This window comes from Fusarium sambucinum, chromosome II (genome assembly GCF_050947815.1).
Source record: "Fusarium sambucinum isolate potato_lamoka chromosome II, whole genome shotgun sequence".
Taxonomy (NCBI): domain Eukaryota; kingdom Fungi; phylum Ascomycota; class Sordariomycetes; order Hypocreales; family Nectriaceae; genus Fusarium; species Fusarium sambucinum.
The window spans coordinates 4,377,115-4,396,079 of NC_139293.1; the positions used below are offsets into that span (position 1 = coordinate 4,377,115).

At 47.7% G+C, this 18,965-nt stretch overlaps 6 protein-coding genes across 6 annotated transcripts; 3 read left to right on the forward strand and 3 right to left on the reverse strand.

Annotated features, from left to right (window-relative positions):
- Window positions 1-1,492: 1,492 nt before the first annotated feature.
- On the reverse strand, window positions 1,493-3,004 carry FSST1_008369 (mannitol dehydrogenase family protein; the record flags this gene model as incomplete). The annotated part of the gene is made up of 1 exon (XM_083225247.1): window positions 1,493-3,004. One exon carries the CDS (start codon window positions 3,002-3,004, stop codon window positions 1,493-1,495), a length of 1,512 nt encoding a protein of 503 aa, XP_083084330.1.
- Window positions 3,005-5,096: 2,092 nt separating this feature from the next.
- Window positions 5,097-6,512, reverse strand: FSST1_008370 (uncharacterized protein; the record flags this gene model as incomplete). Its single annotated transcript, XM_083225248.1, has 6 exons — window positions 5,097-5,546; window positions 5,601-5,809; window positions 5,857-5,980; window positions 6,049-6,148; window positions 6,201-6,328; window positions 6,375-6,512. 6 exons carry the CDS (start codon window positions 6,510-6,512, stop codon window positions 5,097-5,099), a joined length of 1,149 nt encoding a protein of 382 aa, XP_083084331.1.
- Window positions 6,513-7,994: 1,482 nt separating this feature from the next.
- FSST1_008371 (uncharacterized protein) lies at window positions 7,995-9,667 on the forward strand (the record flags this gene model as incomplete). Its single annotated transcript, XM_083225249.1, has 4 exons — window positions 7,995-8,261; window positions 8,317-8,533; window positions 8,593-8,981; window positions 9,026-9,667. 4 exons carry the CDS (start codon window positions 7,995-7,997, stop codon window positions 9,665-9,667), a joined length of 1,515 nt encoding a protein of 504 aa, XP_083084332.1.
- Window positions 9,668-11,069: 1,402 nt separating this feature from the next.
- FSST1_008372 (uncharacterized protein) lies at window positions 11,070-12,017 on the forward strand (the record flags this gene model as incomplete). Its single annotated transcript, XM_083225250.1, has 1 exon — window positions 11,070-12,017. One exon carries the CDS (start codon window positions 11,070-11,072, stop codon window positions 12,015-12,017), a length of 948 nt encoding a protein of 315 aa, XP_083084333.1.
- A 784-nt stretch (window positions 12,018-12,801) lies between these two features.
- FSST1_008373 (uncharacterized protein) lies at window positions 12,802-14,247 on the reverse strand (the record flags this gene model as incomplete). Its single annotated transcript, XM_083225252.1, has 5 exons — window positions 12,802-13,330; window positions 13,380-13,839; window positions 13,899-13,935; window positions 13,987-14,012; window positions 14,067-14,247. The coding sequence occupies 5 exons, from the start codon at window positions 14,245-14,247 to the stop codon at window positions 12,802-12,804; spliced, it is 1,233 nt and encodes a 410-aa protein (XP_083084334.1).
- Window positions 14,248-16,668: 2,421 nt separating this feature from the next.
- On the forward strand, window positions 16,669-18,815 carry FSST1_008374 (FAD-dependent oxidoreductase; the record flags this gene model as incomplete). The annotated part of the gene is made up of 4 exons (XM_083225253.1): window positions 16,669-16,756; window positions 16,832-17,213; window positions 17,268-17,670; window positions 17,721-18,815. 4 exons carry the CDS (start codon window positions 16,669-16,671, stop codon window positions 18,813-18,815), a joined length of 1,968 nt encoding a protein of 655 aa, XP_083084335.1.
- Between the last annotated feature and the right edge of the window lie 150 nt (window positions 18,816-18,965).

The following is an 18,965-nucleotide window of genomic DNA, read 5'->3' on the forward strand; positions in this document are numbered from 1 at the left end:
GATTCATTGGATATGTGTCTTTTTCTTTCTTTCACACGACTCAATTAAGTTATGAGATCTGCTTTACATTGGCTTCACGAACTCCCAACAACTCAACACCCTCACCTTCGCTTCGTTGAATAAAAACATCTGTCACGTTTTGTGACACAACATTTTGTTCTATGTTGATGTTATGTATATACATCTGGCTTCAGGCAATTACGACACTTTTGCACTCACTTCCAACCTGATGTTCCTCTGTGATGTCTTACGATCGAGTGATTTAATCATGAAACTGAGCCAAGGGCCTTAGAGTCCACAAATGCATCCTTCCATTTAATCTGAAGCTGCTTGTAGATGGAGGCACCAGGACATCCTTGCCCTAACCCGTAGTTCTCTGTAGTCTGACTACGTACCCCCTGCTAGGACATCTGATACAGTGTATCCGCACATCGGCCTAAATCATTCGCATGGCTTCATCGATCCTTGATATTGTCATACAATACCCTGTGGCATTATTTGTCTTGCGTAATAGTCCTTGACAACCTGGAAAATGAGGTGCTCTATGGGAACTTGGCTAAATCACCCTTCTTTCTCCTGACTGACGAGGTCCCATGCGAAACAAGGACATGAGTTTGGTAGTAACCAAACCCGGAAACTGGGAAGCTGAGATCATTAGACTCACGGCATTGAGTGTTGGACGCCTAGAAATGATACTGACTTGGCAACCATTGATACTGTACATCAACAGTATCTCTTTTCGTTTAGTGAATTCAGTATTCACTATGAGTGATTGGCCGGGCGTTCAATATTTTCAAACCAAACTACAACGCGAGATATGATTTAAGCTGCTCTGTCAGACTTGGGCTCATCTACTATGCTCCTGTCTGCCAACCATATTGTTACTGACCTGGTGAACTGCGTAATATGTGCAAGAATATATACTTGCGTCTATGAATATATGCGCCTCTCTAACTCGCTTGTATATATCAACCGTCAATAGGAATGAAAACCGCATGACCCCTTTACGGGTTCGACATCGTCGTATAGGTACATGAAACATTAAAAGGTTGCCTCCTTCCACGCATGCAAATTCATCCCTTCACAAAGCTGTGCTCACCACCACGAGGCAATCATGAGCGATATCAAACCGAAAGTCACATGCTATCATCAACTTCGACGTAGAAAGGATTCATCACTGATTAGTTTGACAGAACTTCAGATATGTCAGGGCTGTGACATAGGTAAACGGGCAGCTCAACACTTCATAGTATAATATTTCTCAACTCTTCATCAAATCATGACATAATCATTAAAACTTTTTGGGCAACTGCCCTCTTAGGTCTATCTGAGGTGTGTCTTCTGGAATGGCACCCAAACCTTTCATATCCGGACTTCACCCAGTCCATAATATGTCATTAAGCCAATTCCTCATCAAAAATCCGCGCTTCGCTGAAAACCTTTCCGTTGAACAAGAGACAGGTAAATTCCAAGTGTCTAGTCGACAGCCAATTTAGCTGACGTACTTGGGGATGGTCTCCAAGACACCATCCTTGGTGATCAAAGCCATGGCCTTGGTCACCTCATCCAAGAAGCGCTGGTCACCTCGCAAATCGTCACCGAACAGCTCTCGGACGCTCAGGATGGAGCGGGGGTCAGGGCCACCCTCCTTGGCCAGAGCCTGAAGCTTCTCGCGCAGAGGATCGTCAACCTCGAACTTGTTGCCCTTGTCATCGACGCCGTTGATGTAGACGAACCACCCAGCGGCGACGAAACACAGGCGGCGGAAGGGGCCAGTAACCCAGATGTTCTCGGCGATGGAGGGCATGATGAACTGGGGGATCTTGCCGGAGGCGTTAAGGGCGACACGGGGGATCTGGTCCATGATGGTGGGGTTGGAGAATCGCTCCATGAGGGTGTTGCAGTACTGGTCGATGTCGACACCAGGAATCTCAGGAAGAAGAGGCTTGACCTCCTCTTGCATCATCTGCCAGACAAATTTGCGGTAGGTGGGGTTCTCCAAGACCTCGTGGACGTACTTGAAGCCAGCAAGCTGTCCGGGGTAAGCCATGGCGGAGTGACTGGCGTTGAGGAGACGAAGCTTGTGCTTCTCGAACTGCTCGACGTCGTGAACGTCGGCGACAACCTGGACACCAACCTTCTCGAAGGGAGGGCGGCCATCGGAGAACTTGTCCTCAACAACCCACTGCATGAAGGGCTCGGTGACAACGGGCCAGGCATCCTCAATGCCGAAGTTGTCAGCGAGCGACTTGATGTCGTTCTCGGAAGTGCTGGGGGTAATGCGATCAACCATGGCGTTGGGGAAAGCACCCTTCTCAGCAATCCACTTGGCAAGCTCGGGGTTCTTGAGCTTGGCGAAAGACTCGAGCATGCTGCGGGTGATGGATCCGTTCTTCTGCATGTTGTCGCAAGACAGAACGGTGAAAGGCTTGAGGCCCTGCTGGTGGCGGCGGGCAAGAGCGGCGTAGAGGAAGCCGAATGTGCTGATGGGTGCGTTCTCGTTCTCCTGCTTGAGATCGTGCTGGATGTCAGGGTGCTCAGACTTCAATTGATGGGTGTTCTCGTTGTAGTAGTAGCCACTCTCAGTAATAGTGAGAGAGACGATGTGAGTGTCGGGGTGAGCCATCTTTGCAATGACGGCCTCACGGTCATCAGGAGCGAAAAGGAATGAGTTGATGCTGCCGACGACATCGGCGAAGCTACCCTTTGCGGATCGCTCAATTACGGTGTAGAGGTGGTCCTGGGCGTTGAGAACATCGCGCATGGCAGCATCGTTGGGACGCAGGCCGATACCGCAGATGGCCCAATCGCGCTCACCGTGCTTCCCAAGCAGCTTGTCGACGTAGACAGCCAAGTGAGCTCTGTGGAAACCGCCAACTCCGACGTGGACGATGCCCTCCTTGAGAGACTTGCGGTCGTAGGATGGGACCTGGACTCTTTGCTCTCCTTGCTGCGAAGCAATGGTGGAGAGGTTGGCGCTGGTGAGCTTTAGGCGTTGTGTCATTTTGGCTGTGTTTTTTGGTGTGTTTTGGAGGGGTAAGTTAGGGGGGTATCAGGTGGGAGGTGAGATGAAGGAGTAAGGATAGATTGGGTGGAAGATGAAGAGGAAGAGATCGCTTTTGATGTTGAGGTGAAAGTGGAAAGATGAGAGTTGAAGAAAAGGAGGAATTAAGTTGTTGAAGAATGAGGTCACCGCTGAATTGAATGGATGCTGACCGCCCGCGGGTTATCTAGGGGACTCCAATTGATGAGTGAGACTTTGAGAATAGCGGGGATAAGGAAGGTTCCCCCGTGTTCGGTGGGCTCTTGCCTTTGCTTCTTCTGCTCCTGCCACTTGGTCTGCACTGATACTTGCCTTTCTCTCTCCTTCCTCCTCTTCCTCTTCCTCGCGTTGTGGCTAAAAACTTGGTGGGGCTCTATTTTCTCCAGTGGATGAGCTCAGCTTCTCTCTCTCTCTTTTTTTTTTTTGTGAGAGAAGCCCCCAAAAGTTAGTGGGGCCAGTGACGTGAAAGTGCCCCATAGTTTAGCTTTATCGGCTTATCATAGCTTTGCTTGAATCAATCAATTGTGATACTTGTCATTCTCATTCATCCATTCAATTGATGGACCCTCTTTCTACTTTTTTCTCTGGTGGCGAATGATGCAAGATTTTCATCCATTCTCTAATTATTCCTTGAAAATTTGATACAGAATTTGATCAGCACTACAGAGTAGCAGACAGCAGCCACCAGGGACCCATTTTGCAGCGTCATAGTTGTTATCAATTCTCCTTATCGCAAAAATGATGCTGCCCGTACAATAGCTTCATCAACTAAAAGCTACAGTGGGTACCTTGTCACTCTTTCCCCTCACCAAAAAAGAAATAAGCTTGCGCACGTTCAATTCTACCTTGAGGGCATCGTGGGGGTCTCCCGTCTGTTCCCCTGGAAATACCCTTCAATTGTCCATGTGATCATTCATCCATGTCAGATTCAGGGACATACAGCCTCATGCTTGCGGCTCTCCATGCTATAGGTCCCATGACCACTGCACTGAGCTGAGAATAAGCAGGGGTAAGCTGAACCGTCTGGTCCCTGAAACAGCGGTCAACTGTACAGACAGACACCAAGAAGTTAGGCAGCAGAATAAAAAATTGAGACAATTGACTTTTTAGCGTAAATGCAAAAAAAAAAATAAGTCAATCTCGTTTCCCAAACACCAACAAATTTGTCAGCTTCTAAAAGGACGGAAACCTTGCCGACAGTATCATCCGATACTCGGAGCAGACCTAGTAAGCTTGCGTGTCCTCGCCTGTATACATACACCTTGAGAAGTCAGATCATACCGACAACCATAATGCCAACAACACTTGGCCAATTAAAAAGCAAAGTTGCGGTGTCAAAAAGTCGTCTTACAGTTGTGACCGACATGTCCGACTTTTACTCGAAACCTTTAATGCCGTGAGAATGGTGAGTTGTTCATCAACGCATCCAGCCAACTCAATTCTACAACACATCAAGCTTTGAGAGAACCCCTGAGGCAGAACAACGGAAATGATACACCCTCATGCCACCTCTCTCCATAACTGCCATAATTCATGTGACGCCTCACGTTGTCAAGCTGGGTCTTCTACACAAGGAATGGCTTATGTACCAGACTTCAACGAACGTGGTCATACGTCTTGGCGAATCTGGTCTCACCGGTACAATCAAGCATTTCAGACGAAACACACATATGGTTGAGTCTACGATGGTTCAGAGAGGCTGGCCATGATAATGTCGTATCCTCCACCCTGGCTTTTGACAGGTCCAGCCATCTGTGACCGGATGCTATTTTGACGATCCCTCTCGCTTCCATCGCAGCCCTTGCGCCTTTTTACGGACTCCTATTCGACCTGAAAGATCGGCTCGGCAATCTTGGTCAAAGATCTCCATCCGGGGTGCAGATCCTCCTTTAACAGTAAAATACTTGAGGTCTACGGATCATATCAGTCGAGCGTGAAAACCAAGAAAAACAAAGGCCATCGCAAGATGTACAAAGCAGCACGTGGGGTCAAGATTAAGCTCTGAATGTGAGTAAGACGTGGCGTTTATATAAGAAGAAGAAAAGTCCGCGGTCTACCATGACCTCTCAGAGTCACTCGCGCCTCGATTTCCTCCACCCTTCTTATCCTCAAGAACTATCTCCACCATATTCGAAACCATGATACCCTTCTGGACGCCACCGTTTCCTTCTTGATTCAGGTCGGCCATACCATGCGCCTCTACCTTGACAATGCGCTCTTCACTGTTATTGAACGACATGTTTCCTGATATTGGGTTCACAGTTGGGGGCCCACGACGACTGGGGCCACTACTCTTGCCACTTCGGCCCCCACCACCAATAGTCTGGAAGCCAGTTGGATACTGATATGATGTCTTGTGCGACGAGCGTAATATGCTTCCAAAAACCGGCGTGAGCCAGATTCTGAAGAGCGGGAACAAAATTGGTAGATTAGTTGTCATTACGGCCACGAAGGCTTCACGAGTACCCCAAACACCAGCCAACTGAGCTCCATGGATAGGGTCCTAAAAGTGCATGTTAGATAAAGATGAGTGACATATCTCGCTCTTGAGACGTACCACTAGAACGAAAACGCTTTTCAAGGTGGCGCAGACGAGCACAAAAATACCCGAGCCAAGAACGATACTTGAAGCGATTTTCTTTATCGTCTTTAGACTAGATCCCCAGAGCATGGGAAGCGGAATGGCGATCAAGTATATGTCGGTCGAGACGTTGGAGGCGAACGAGGCCCAGACGATGGGTTTTGAAATGGCGGCTTGACAAGAGTCTGTGATATATGTAAGAGTATGCTTCAACAAAACGAGGATTACCCACTGCCAGGGTCTGGACTGATCTGCCAGTAGTTACTGAACGGCCGGCATCCAGCGAAAATTGCTATCATGGTCGCGACAAAGGTACCAATGACCAACCCAAACCCAACATATATACGCATGCGATACTGTCGACCAAGACCATTATATAAAAATTATTCATCATGTTTGGTGTTTATTTAATCAAGTTACATACCGTAAGGCGAGTATAAAAGTAAAGCATGGATAGCTTCAATGACCAAATGAGGGCCGAGTAGATGGCCCAACCTGCCACCTGGATTTTAGAACCGATGACCCTGATAAATCGAATTAGCGGGATACATGCTGAGAACAATATACATCAAATACCTGAGATCATATTCTGGATCACCAGGTGATATCGCAGCACGTTCTGCGTCTGATATTCCATTGTTGGCAAGACCATGCGCGAGAGTCCCAATGTTGTAGGCGAGGGTCGTCTGGATGGTGTAGAAAATCTGTCGTTGTTAGAGTCAGACCAGACATGATACAAGAACGACTCACAATACTTATAACCATCAGGTAATCTTCAGCTTTAAGACTTCTGAAGCCATCCACCCTCATTCGTGCATAGAATCTTAGAAATGTTGCAGCAACCCCAACTGTGTACAACGTCCAGCTCTCAATCACGGGATCAGACATGCTCACTTATCAGAATTATAAGATCTATCACAAAGACAAAAAAGAGGGAATGGAGAAAAAAAAAGAACGAAAAAGGAATGAACATGTAAAGATCGACAGGACATGCAGCATGTGAGAGCTGCTGCCTGCCGAACATCTGCCCCATATGTATGCTAAAGATTTAGTAAAGGATTCCATTTCGTCACCATGAAGAACACGAGCTGAAAATTACCGTCAAGAATAGCATGTGCATATGCACCCCTGAGTTAGTCGACGCGCTTCAGGTACAATACTATGTGGATGTTGAACTGTTAGTGGCTTTGTGGCCCGGGAGCGGGTTTAGCTGGAAATGATTCCTACAGGCTCTTGTACCTGACGCTAGTAGTGCCGAGGCAGCCTAAGTTAGTTCAGCAAGTGAAGAAAATGGCGCGCGCCGTCTGGTGGGTCGAATGTAAGGAAATCTTTGCTTCCAACAGTGCGGACTTATTTGAGTTGGTCAGCTGCGAGGTTGCATCTTGAACTGCTATGCAAGCCGTTGCGTTGCGCATACAGAGTATTTCCCAAGGATATGGAAGTGTCGTGTACTTGACTGTTTGATCCGGGGACGGAGATAATCGTAAAGTGGAAGGTGACATTGCTAATACGACCTTATTTCGTAGTCATGTTCAGACCCAATTCCCCATCTAACTTTACATAACGACCAAGTCAAGCACCCAATCTCAATGAAGGGATGCCAGTATCTAAGCTAATATTCCACTTTGAATAACACGTTACCACTCTGCCGTTGAGGTTCGCAAGTATATAAAGACAAGTAACAACTGCCAGCATGTGCTGATCCTTGGGGCTCGGGTACCTCGGAATCTCTGAATCGCGTTAATCCTCCGAGATCGATAAATCTTGGCAATCCTACACAATTACAATAAATGCATGTAATGTCAAGAACCCGGTCATACTCATCATCATCTTCGGACTTGAACCAAACAGATCTTCTGGTCTCCTCCTTGTTGTCATCGAAAATTTGAACGCAAACAAGTATCCCAAGCGTCCCACTAACTAGAGGATTTCGCGCCCCATAACAACTGATCGTGGATCCTTGAGCGATGTGACTCGCGATCTAGGCGAAATATATCTGGTCTGGTTTGATGCAGATCCTCTGAACCTCTGCAGGGGAGTGGAGAAATGAATCGGTGCGACCGCTGGACGATGGAAGAGGCTACGGCAGGTCAATTGCTGCTGAGATTAGGAAATAGCAAGGATATTCATTGCCTACCCAGTCTCTTGGCCTTCCTTTACAAAGGAGAGCCTCGGCTGCATTAACCGACTCGAGACCAATCTCTACACACCCTTGACCTTACTGGGCAGATGCTGGCAATAACAGGACGACTTGACTAGTGTCTTATGCGGGTTAAATATCTTTGTGGCCCACGTAAGAGTAGAAGATCTTTTTCCCAGAGAGATCTTCTCAGCCTAGGCCCAAGTTCCTCCTTGTAGTATTCCTTCATGATGCGTTTCACTACTATGCTTACCGCTGCTGTTACAGCATGGGCTACTACGGCTAAATGCGCAGCCACTCCCTTCATTCGCAGTGACATCTCTGGCACGTGTTCCGAAGATCTTGGGCAGCTCGGCAAGAAGCTGTCAAATTCTTCCAAGATCTACTGCCCCGGATCGCCCGAGTTTGAGAAGGCTACTACTCGTTGGTCTGTTCTGGGCGCTCCCAAAGTCAACATTGTGGTTGTTCCTGGCACTGAACAGGATGTTGCCACAGCGGCATGTAACCCAGATGAACGTCTTCACAATCGTATCTAACAAGTTTATCTTCCAGGTCAAGTACGCTAATGACAAGAGCTTACCCTTTCTCGCCTACAATACGGCCCACGGAGCGATTACAACTCTGGGACGAATGGATCATGGCATTGAGATCTATCTGAACCAATTGAACACAGTCGAAGTCGCTGCAGATGGCAAGACTGTTACTATTGGTGGTGGTACGCAGTCTAAGAAGGTTACGGACACTCTTTGGGCAGCCAACAAACAGACCGGTATGATTCAACGGCTTTTCTCCTGTTCTAAACCTAAATATGGTGCTAACCGTCCATAGTGACTGGAACCTGCGAGTGCGTCAGCTATATGGGCCCTGGCCTCGGAGGGGGACACGGTTGGCTCCAAGGCCATCACGGTATCATCGCAGATCAGTGGGTCTCCATGAATATTGTGCTGGCTGATGGCTCCTTCAAGACCATCAACAAAGACTCTGATATTTGGTGGGCCCTCAAGGGTGCTGGCCACAACTTTGGAATTGTGACTTCCATCACGTCTAAGGTCTATGAGATCCAGCACCGCGACTGGGCCATTGAGACTCTTGTTTTTAGCGGCAAACATGTTGAGCAACTTTATAATACCGCCAATGAGCATCTGCTCCGCAAACAGCCCGAGGGTCTCATCAACTGGAGTTACTGGGTGCACGACCCTACTGCTGACCCCGAGAACGTGAGTTTCTTCTAACTATACCCTTTTCTTTTTATATCTAACAGCTGAAGCCCATCATTCTTTTCTGGCTGATCCAAGAGGGCGTCAAAAAGATCGACCCCGAAATCTCCAAGCCCTTCCATGACCTCAAGCCCCTCGTCATCAGTCCCGAGTCTGGCGACTACCGTGATCTGGCCAGATGGACTCAGATTGATATCGATGCTGTTCCATGCCAGAAGAACGGCCTTGTCAACCCTCGTTTCCCTCTGTATCTCCAGGAGTACAATGTCGACGCCATGAAAAACGCATGGGATTTGTTTGCTGCCGAGACTGGCCCTGAGTCTCCTTTCAGCACTTCCATCTTTATGTTCGAAGCCTACTCTACTCAGGCCGTGCGTGGTACCGAAGCAAAGGACTCTGCCTTTGCCTTCCGTCACGAAAACATCCTCACTGCTCCTTTGATCACTTACAAGCCTGGTGATACTGCGCTTGACAAGAAGGCTGCCAAGCTTGGAAATGACCTGCGTGATATTCTCCACAGAGAATCTGGCCAGTGGAATATGAGTGTCTATGTCAACTATGCTTTCGGTAACGAGAAGCCAAGTGACTGGTACGGAGGCGAGGTCTGGAGACAGGAGCGTCTGCAGAGCTTGAAAAACAAGTATGATCCTGAGGGCAAGTTTAGCTTCTTTGGCCCAATTGCGTAATTAAGGGTCGGATTGCGATTATCGAGAATATTATACTATTTTAAAGACATAGTTGATGTTCTAGTGACCGTTCCATGTGAGTGAAGAAGAAATAATGTAAAAGTTCTGCCCAATATATACCAGTGATATTTTATTCTTATCTATACCGCAATCGTCACTTGAGCCATGCTGTTCCATTAAACTTGTATAGATCATTAAAAGTCGAGTAAGTCTTCCTTGGCTCTAATGTTCCTGGTCACACAGAGTGCCATTGAAAATCTGACAAGTGACAGTGGAATTAAAGAACAGCCGAGACCTCTCGGAAATGCCCCACATCAACTCACTTTATTAGGGGCTTTGCACAAGTTGCATGCTGTGGACATGAATACTATATTGATCTTTTGGGTAGCTAAGTACTGTGTACAAGCGGCATAGAAAAAAATAGTAGGCTTACCCTTCGGAACGCGTAGACTCTACAGGTTTTGTTGTAAGCTATTTTTTCTCATGCAGGGATAGTTACTTGGCTGGAAACAAGCACTTAATACGCAGATGGACCGACCATAGACTGAGAGGGAGTGACCGTCCGACCCATAAGACATGAAAGCCGTCACGAGTTTACATGCTGCTAAATAAAGATTGGATCAAGACTGCATCTTAAAGAGCCGCGCGTTTACCTTTGTTATTGACGGTGTTGAAGACTTAGTGTCATTTTGTCAAATCCTTTCCCGTCTTCCAGCCTCATCAGAACTTGAAGGACGGAGATTCCGTTTGCATGTATCTCGATCATAAGATTAGGGTCACAATAAGGCTGGCGCTTAAGACGCAACAGACCCCCTGTTTGAGGTTTTGGTGATACAACGATCGGTTATCAATCCTATTTCAGTAAATGGTGTCAGCAATCCTTCAAGCCATAACAGGGTCCCTCAGAATGGCATTGGTAGTTGGGGGCCGTTTTGTGGACTGTGTGTACCGGAACTGAACAAGCTGAAGAAATCCTTACACTTCTGTTGGGGGCCATTTGGATATCAGAAAATACCAAAACAGTCTTTCTACTTTTTCAACGTTGATATCTGCCAAAAAAGCTCAGTTATTCTTGCTACCTCCCGAAGGCTTGGTTGTCAGCGTACCATTTGTTTTAATTTGGATAATTGTGAGGCTCCAAAGCGACCGCCACATGAGCTGTCATACTCTTTCTCTAGTCCTTGAGAACTTATATACCGGTGTTGCTGCAGACCAAGTGGGCTTGTTCCTGTTTCTATTATGTTCTGTCTCTTGGCAAAGCTTGACTCGTTTTGGCGCACGGTCACGTAAACACAAAGTGAAAAACAAGACATTTGAACTCCAAGATGGTAAAGTAAGTACCCTTCTGACCCATCTGTGTTCGTTTTTACCAAATTGTTCTCGAGTCGCTTTGCTAACATCAATGATTTCTAGCCAACCACCCAAGAAGACTGTAGCCAAAGGGCGTCCAGTTGCTGGTCCCCAGCGTCCCCCAGCTGGTCGTCCTGCTCAAAAGCCCATCCAAAGACCCCCTGGCTACCAACAAGTCACTGCACCGAGACCAGTTGCCGGCCGTCCTGTCGTCGGTAGACAGCCCGGACCTAGTCAAGGCATGCAAATGGCACAAATGAGGCGACCACAACAACAAGCAAATCGCGGAACTCCAAGGCCTGCTCAGGCAATGAGGCCAGGACACAATCCGAGACCTCAACACGTCCAGCATGTCCAACACATTCAACACGTCCACCATCGACCAGTCCAACAAGCTGGGCGCGTACCAGCACCACACCCGGTTCAAGGCCACGCCCATGCTCACAAGGGCGGAAGCTCCTCAAACACGAAAGCTGTCGCCGGTGGCGCTGCAGCTGGGGCAGCACTTGGTATAGGGGGCGCTGTCATATACAACCAAATGAACAGCTCGACCAACGTTGTCAACCAAGAACACAACAGCTACTCTTCTGAGAATAATAGCTGGCAGTATGACAACTACGAACAAACCAACTATCAGCAAGACAACCATTATGATGAAAATGGTAACTACTACGACAACGGGAATTACTACTATGACAACCAGTCTTCTGATAATGAGGGCAATCACGACAATAATTATGATCCAGATGCTAGATATGAGAGCGATGGATATGACAATCAATATCATGATCAGCCCAGCGGCTACACGGAACCACCAGCTCAGGATTCTTCAATGGGCAACAACATGGGTGAAGAGGATGGCTGTTGTGGTGACTGCGGATGCAATGACTGTTGCGAATGTAACAATTGTTGTGAGTGTGAAAACTGTTGCGACTGCGACGAGTGTTGCGGCTGCTGTGGAAGCGATGAGAATGGAAATGGTGGATGTGTGGTTATGTAGACCTATGGGATGGCCTTTTGCAGTGTAAGATATTTCAAGAGGTATGCGATCTGATTTGTGACCTGAGCCCTACAGATACCAGCATGAGAGAGAAATAATCAGAAGTAAGGCAAGAGATATGAGAGGCAAGTAGGTAGCGAAAATAGGATTCTCAAAGCTTTAGGGCATGAACGTAAATAATCTAAAAAGTCTAATCCAAGTAGCCTAAGCCAACGTACTGACATTTCATCTCTTATGCTCCTAGCGGAAGATTTGGAGGAGGTTATACAGAGGGAAAGATATCGGTTACAGTGTTCGCTGATGATGATACTCACATGAAAAAAAAAATCTAAAACGCAAACCCAATTCTACTGGTAGCTAACAACAGTAGACTTTTGGGTTTTGCTGAACCTACACTACATACACTGTTGCTCTGTGATCTTCTTGTGATCCCTGCAAAAAAGCTACAAGTATGCAAGAGGTCAAAAATGTCGGTGGAGAGGCTCGAACTCTCGACCTTTGGATTACCCTGGTGTTTAACCGAGTCACATGATCGAAACATATGAGACCAACGCTCTAACCAACTGAGCCACACCGACCTGTTCAAGTTGAAGCTACTTTGGTATATATACATGCATCGACAGTCACTACCACTACTTGCCCTACCGATCCGAAATTGATCTGAGAGTATAGTTACTATGGAATGTAACGTTAAGAAGTTGGAAGGATGATCAGAGTCAAAATGAGATAAATTACTATATAGATGGATGGTATCCTATCTTGGTAGCTCATTCAATACTAGGCATTATACGCCAGACCTAGTCTCTGACACTTTGCCTCCATATCGCGCCTCGCTAGAAGTTCTCGACTCGGTTGTCCCAGTTTCTGCAAGATTACTTTTCGATGTCTCCTCATACGCAACATTAATATTCGTCGTCCGCATAATTCCATTATACGTCATGATCTCCTCCTCCGATCCTGTTGGTGACACGCTTCGAATCTCAGTTCGTTGGTTCCTCGCTCCTCGCAAGTCTTTGAGGTGTATGTTATCATGGTTATGTGATCGCAAGCCGTGCGTGCCTCGAGCACTGTTTACATATCGATCGCCGTAGGGTGTGCCGGATGTTACTCCGGAGCTTCCACCAAAGAGTGCAGGGAACCATCGTCGGAACAGCGGTCGGAGAGCTGGGATAGAGGCGGATATAATGGCGATGTTCGTTTCGATGGCTCCCCATACAGGAAGGACAGTGTAGAAAGTATCCTCACCAGGATCGGGCCCTTCAACGAGTTGATGGTGAATGGAGATGACTCTAACGATAGCAATGATACCAACGCTACACATTGTCAGTACTTGAATTGTTAGAGAGACGGTCAACTACTTACGCACTACCCAAAACAAACACGCTAAGAACAGCAATTTTAGTCGCCCATCGCATGGTAAGACCTAAAAAGATCCAAAAAGGCAGCGCGACAACGAGAAAGTCCGTCACGATGGTGATGCAGGATGCAATGACATGGAACCAGTTGCTAACGCACTTGACACCTGGCTCGTCACGCAGGGGGAAATTCCAGTTTGCTTCAATTGGCCAGCATTGGAAAAGGGCAGTGAAGAAAATGGCAACGGCGTGTAGAGCATTGAAGAGATTGAGTCCGTGAATAGCATACCGCACGTTTGTCTTGTGGCCGCCGAGTCGCAGAAGGAAGACGAGAATTGATGCTTTGACGAGGGCTAGAACAGGGTTGTAGAACATCTGTACGAGGAAATTCCACCAGAAACCAGCAGCGAGGTCAAGGTCCTTTGGTACGTCGTACGCTCTGAATCCCCAGTAGTTGAGCTTTATGACTGTTGGCAATGGGGGTTAGCAAAGTTGACACGGGTTACTTAAGATGTATTCAACTTACACATGTACAAAGGTCCAATCATAAGCAAAGCAAATAGCTGGTCATGTCAGTTGGATGATGAACGATCCGTAACGAGGTCTCCACTCACAAGTGCCCCCAGAATGAGGTAGTCATCTGCAAAAGACAATAAGCGTTTGTGAACATTGCATGCAACCTGAGATAGCTTACCGAGTCCTGTCGTTCGTGAGGTCACGCGACTGTATATGCGCATTGACACGACCATTATAGATAGACTCGGGAATATGAATAGAGCTGCAAGGCCCTTTTGCTGAAGCGGCGTCGTCGGAAGCGTCGTGGGATTGGGAAACGGTGGTGGTCCCGTTCGAGGGTAAAGACTGAACGAATCCATTTTTGAAGATTAATTCAAGATTGTTAGACTGTATGACAATGAACTAGACGTTGCATTCCGTGCTTTTACTAAAAAAGATAATCGTAGATTCGATGCAACGCGCTGATCCGGAAGGACTGTGCGATCGTTATGCTGATCAGTGCCCTTGGCAACAGGGGAACCGCTGTTGAAGAGACGAACGGAACGAAAGTCGGCTAATAGGTTTTTTGGATATAGCAAGAGGGATTTCTACGGATTTATGTACACTGTTGGCTGAACTGCCACTTGTCAAATATTAGGGGGATCTAGTACGAGCAGAATCTTCAAGGTAATTCCCATAGCCCAATAAGGCTGCATACTTAAACAGAGTTTGTGAGGGAGTCAAAATTTGACTCAGCATGGGTTTCATGGTCCGTGAGGAGAAAGCTGAACCACCATCATCCTGTATCAAATGAGAGGCAGGTGGGTGAGTTCTTGGTTCTTGGGAGACGTACATGCAGGGCCATGTACCAATCCTCGAGTGGGAAGTGATCTCGCGTACTGCAGGTACGATTACACTTTGTTGGTTCTAGAACTGAAGCCTGTCGGTTTCGAGTCCCTCGTCCAAGGCATCGGGGCTTCAGCTACTTCTGTGCCACACATCCCGCGTTGGGCCGGACTGCAAGATTAGCTGGGGCCGGCCGCTGCAGAGTCATCCTGTAGAAATTGCGCATTTTCCGCGGGATACTTGATGTCAGGTTTAGCTGTGTTTCCGATCATGCATGTTGGTTGTCAACGGATCGATGGTGGAAACGGTAAGGCATTTGACGGCTTTCGTGCTAACGAACGTTTCTGCCTGAGCTTGTGTTGGTGGCTGAGACATGTCAGCAGCCTTCTGTCAAGCCAAAGCCTGTTTATCTTAATCTCGAGCAGTAGCGCATCGACAGAGGATTTAGGTTTTTCAATATTGTTGGCAGGACGTACGTGGGATTGAAATTTCTTAGTCTGGGTTTTCGGCTTCAAGTGGGATAGACGACATATGGATCTATTCATCAGAGCGATAAGCATAAACGGCTGCCTCGTTTAATCTAACTTTAAGCCATCTTCCTTCGCCTGTTCTAAAACGGTCAGGATCTTCATTTGAGGACTTTTTATTAGGCTAAACGTCCTTGATAATCTTCAACGATGGACTGGCTAGTGGCTACCAGAATAGCTGGGTTCCTAAACTTTGGGATACAAAAATAGACAGCCTAAGAAGTATGATCTAAATAGCATAAACTGATCTACTAATTTCGTCGTTTATGATTCCAGTGGCCAACTTTTCCGATACCCTGAGGACTAGCTGCAAACTACCAACAAAACGCATTGATAGAGTACGTAACATGCAGCCTCCAGGAGGCACAGTTGGACCCTGCAATCCTTAGCCGAGAAAACTTTAGCGGCCCTTCGAGGATCCCGGAGCCACTACCCCAGATCCCTGGAGCCTCACCAGGGTTCACAGCCAGTCGCAACCCCATTTGGGCTGATCCATCGTCCGTCTCAGCTAAACGACCCGTCCGAAGATCCTGTCTCTGCCGTTCAATTCTCGGAGGTCATCTCTTTACCGCCCCCCGAAAGTGGCTAGTCATTGTTAGAGCTAGATGCCTCCATGTTGAGGATGTAGACAAATCTCATCAAAGACCAATGGCAAGAGAGGAGCGTGGCAAACTCGTAATTTCGTCTATTGTACACTCGGTATTCAACGAATGCCATACCTTGTACCCCAATAAGGTTTGCTACTTGGTCTAGGGTCATGAACTTTGTCGGCCTCCATCCTTGTGTGGAAGAGTTTGTCCGTCTCTGTGTGTTGGTCGACTCCCGCTCCAATCAAATTTATGACCTGTCACGTAAACTTAAAAGGAAACCCGAAGAGCCCGACCCTGCATGTTGGTTGTGGTGCATGTTGATGGAAGACAATTCGAAAGGCCAAGCTAATTAAATCGAGTATCATTTCCACTGTTAATCCACTCTGCTTACGAGTGCCGTCTTCCCGTCTTGCAAATACCATTATTTAGTCAGGATGTCGGGGGTTTTGCATCCGATATCTGCGGGACTTTCACCCTACCCCGTCTAGACCCAAGACTTTACCTCGCCTTTTTCTTCTCCACCTGAGCCGGCGCCAACCAACAATAGTCAGCATGGATGGCAGGATGGAAATCTGCCCATGATCCCAAAGCCCAGGTAATTACTACCTAATGCGTACCACCGACCGTTTTACCGCTTTACCAACAGACACAACGCCCGCTCGAGGATTCTGCAAGTTCAAAGACTACTAGTGTTAGATATATAGTCAGCATAGCAAACCATGTGGCTCAAGTCGATCTCTTTCCCCTTCTTCTTTATCCCTATCCCTCTCGTTCCATTCTTGACGCCTTGTCATCTCTTGTCTCGTCCCTGCAGCCTCTAAACCTTCTTGATACGACAATGCAAGGCTCTCGCCTTTCGTGGCTGCTTGCCGCGCTTGTCCCCTTCACCCTTGGCCAGACAATCGACGTCGACGGCGAGGCTGTTCGTATGTGACATCACCTGCTGATCCTCCCTTCTCACATTCTTACATGGACCATCGCTGATCTGAAACGTGGAACAGCCGCTGATGAGAGCAATGTGGCTCCTGCTTGGGCAAAGCCAATGACTGCAGCTTCCAAGAACTCCTTTGTCGAGAGTGCTCCTCAATTAACTGACGCTGTGCTCGCCAACCTCACAGATCTGAACTTGAGTGACATCGAACTCTTCTACTTTGCTGACGCCAAGACTTCCAAGAAACGGCATGCTGTTTCTGACTCGAAGTGCAAGATCTTCCCTGGTGATAAGGCATTCCCCAGCAAGTTCATCTGGAATGTCCTCGACCTTCTTACTGGAGGCGCACTCATCAGCACTGTTCCCCTTGGTTCGGCTTGCTACAAGGGAGAGCACTATAATGAGGAGAAATGTTCTTATCTTAAAGAAAAATGGCACAATTCGACTACACAGTGAGTAGGATACATGATATTTACTTCGATGCATTATCAACTGACATGTTCAAGTATCGATGATCCCACTTCAGTCATGTCACCTCTCTTCCAAGGTGCCACCTGTGAGCCCAGCAATGCTGAATCTGGCTCCAAATGCACCATCGGTGGCTTTCCTTTATACTCTATCAAGGCCACCAATGTTGCTCAGATCCAGCTCGCTGTCAACTTCGCCCGAAGCCTGAATATTCGACTTGTCGTACACAATACTGGCCATGACTTCCTTGGCAAGAGCACTGGCGCTGGTGCTCTTAGCATCTGGACTCATCACTTGAAGGATGTCAAGTTCACCAAGAACTATCGTGGTGCCAGTAGCTATACTGGTCCTGCGTTTAAGATCGGTGCTGGTGTTCAGGTCAAGGACTTATACGAGGCTGCTGACCGTGAAGGCTACACTGCAGTTGGTGGAGAATGTCGCGTACGTCTCGCTCAAACTTTCTTCTATTGCATTCACTAATCTTTTTTCAGGATGTCGGTGTGGCTGGTGGATACCTTCCTGGAGGTGGTCACTCTCCCCTCAGCCCTATCGCTGGTCTTGCTGCCGACCAGCTTTTGAGTGCTGACATTGTCACACCCGACGGTCGTTTCGTCACTGCTAACGAGAAGCAAAACACTGACCTCTTCTGGGCTATCCGTGGTGGTGGCCCTGCTACATGGGGTGTCGTTGTTTCCATGACTGTCCGAGTCTACCCCAAGATGTCCTTCGCCGGTATGACCTGGAGTGTTAACACCAAAGAGGTTGGTATCTCTGAGGAGGCTCTCTTCAAAGCGCTTGAAGTCTACTGGCGCCGCTTCCCCGAGTACTCCGACAAGAAGAGCTATGGCTATAGTTTCCTCTTCCCTGCTGGCAACGGCAGCTACCTCTGGACTATGAACCCTTGGATGATCCCCAATATCTCCGTCGCAGAGTTCAAGAAGATGGTCCAACCTCTTCTCGATGAGTGGAAGGAGCTCGGAGTCGACCCCAAGCCCGAATTCTTTCAGCACGACAGCTTCTATCCGGCCTGGAAGAAGCACTTCCCTGCAGAAAACGTTGGCAACTACAATGGCCGCTCTGGTTCTCGCCTAATTCCTCGCAAGAACTGGGATGACCCTAAGCTTCTCGACAAGACCATCGAGACTCTCAAGAGCATTCTTTCTGAAGATGGCATCTTGATTATCTACAACATCAACGCTGAGCAGACCAAAGAAACTCCTCCCAACTCTGCTAACCCTGCATGGCGTGACGCCAACATGTTTGTCATCACAGCCCTCAACTGGGACGTCAACGACCCCGAGGAGAAGATTGCCGAGGTAAACAACAAGATCACTTTTGACATCATGGAGCGCCTCAAGGCTGTGACCCCTGGTGGTGGCGGCTACGGCAACGAGGGCGACGTGATGGACCCCGATTTTGGCCAATCTTTCTTTGGATCCAACTACAAGAAACTATACCAGCTGAAGCAGAAGATTGACCCATATGGTGTCTTCTATGCTCCCACGGCTGTTGGTAGTGAGGACTGGTACATCACTGGCCAGCCGGCTTATGTAACCAAGCAGACTGGGCGATTGTGTCACAAATAGATCATATAGAATACCCTCTTTAACTATTGGAAATACATTTCAGTGATATATGCTTACTAGAGTGGACTCACAGACTTCTGTTCTGTTACCTTCATATTACAAGTGTCTCTTGACCAACCAATAACCTCATGATGTGTCCAAAATAAATCA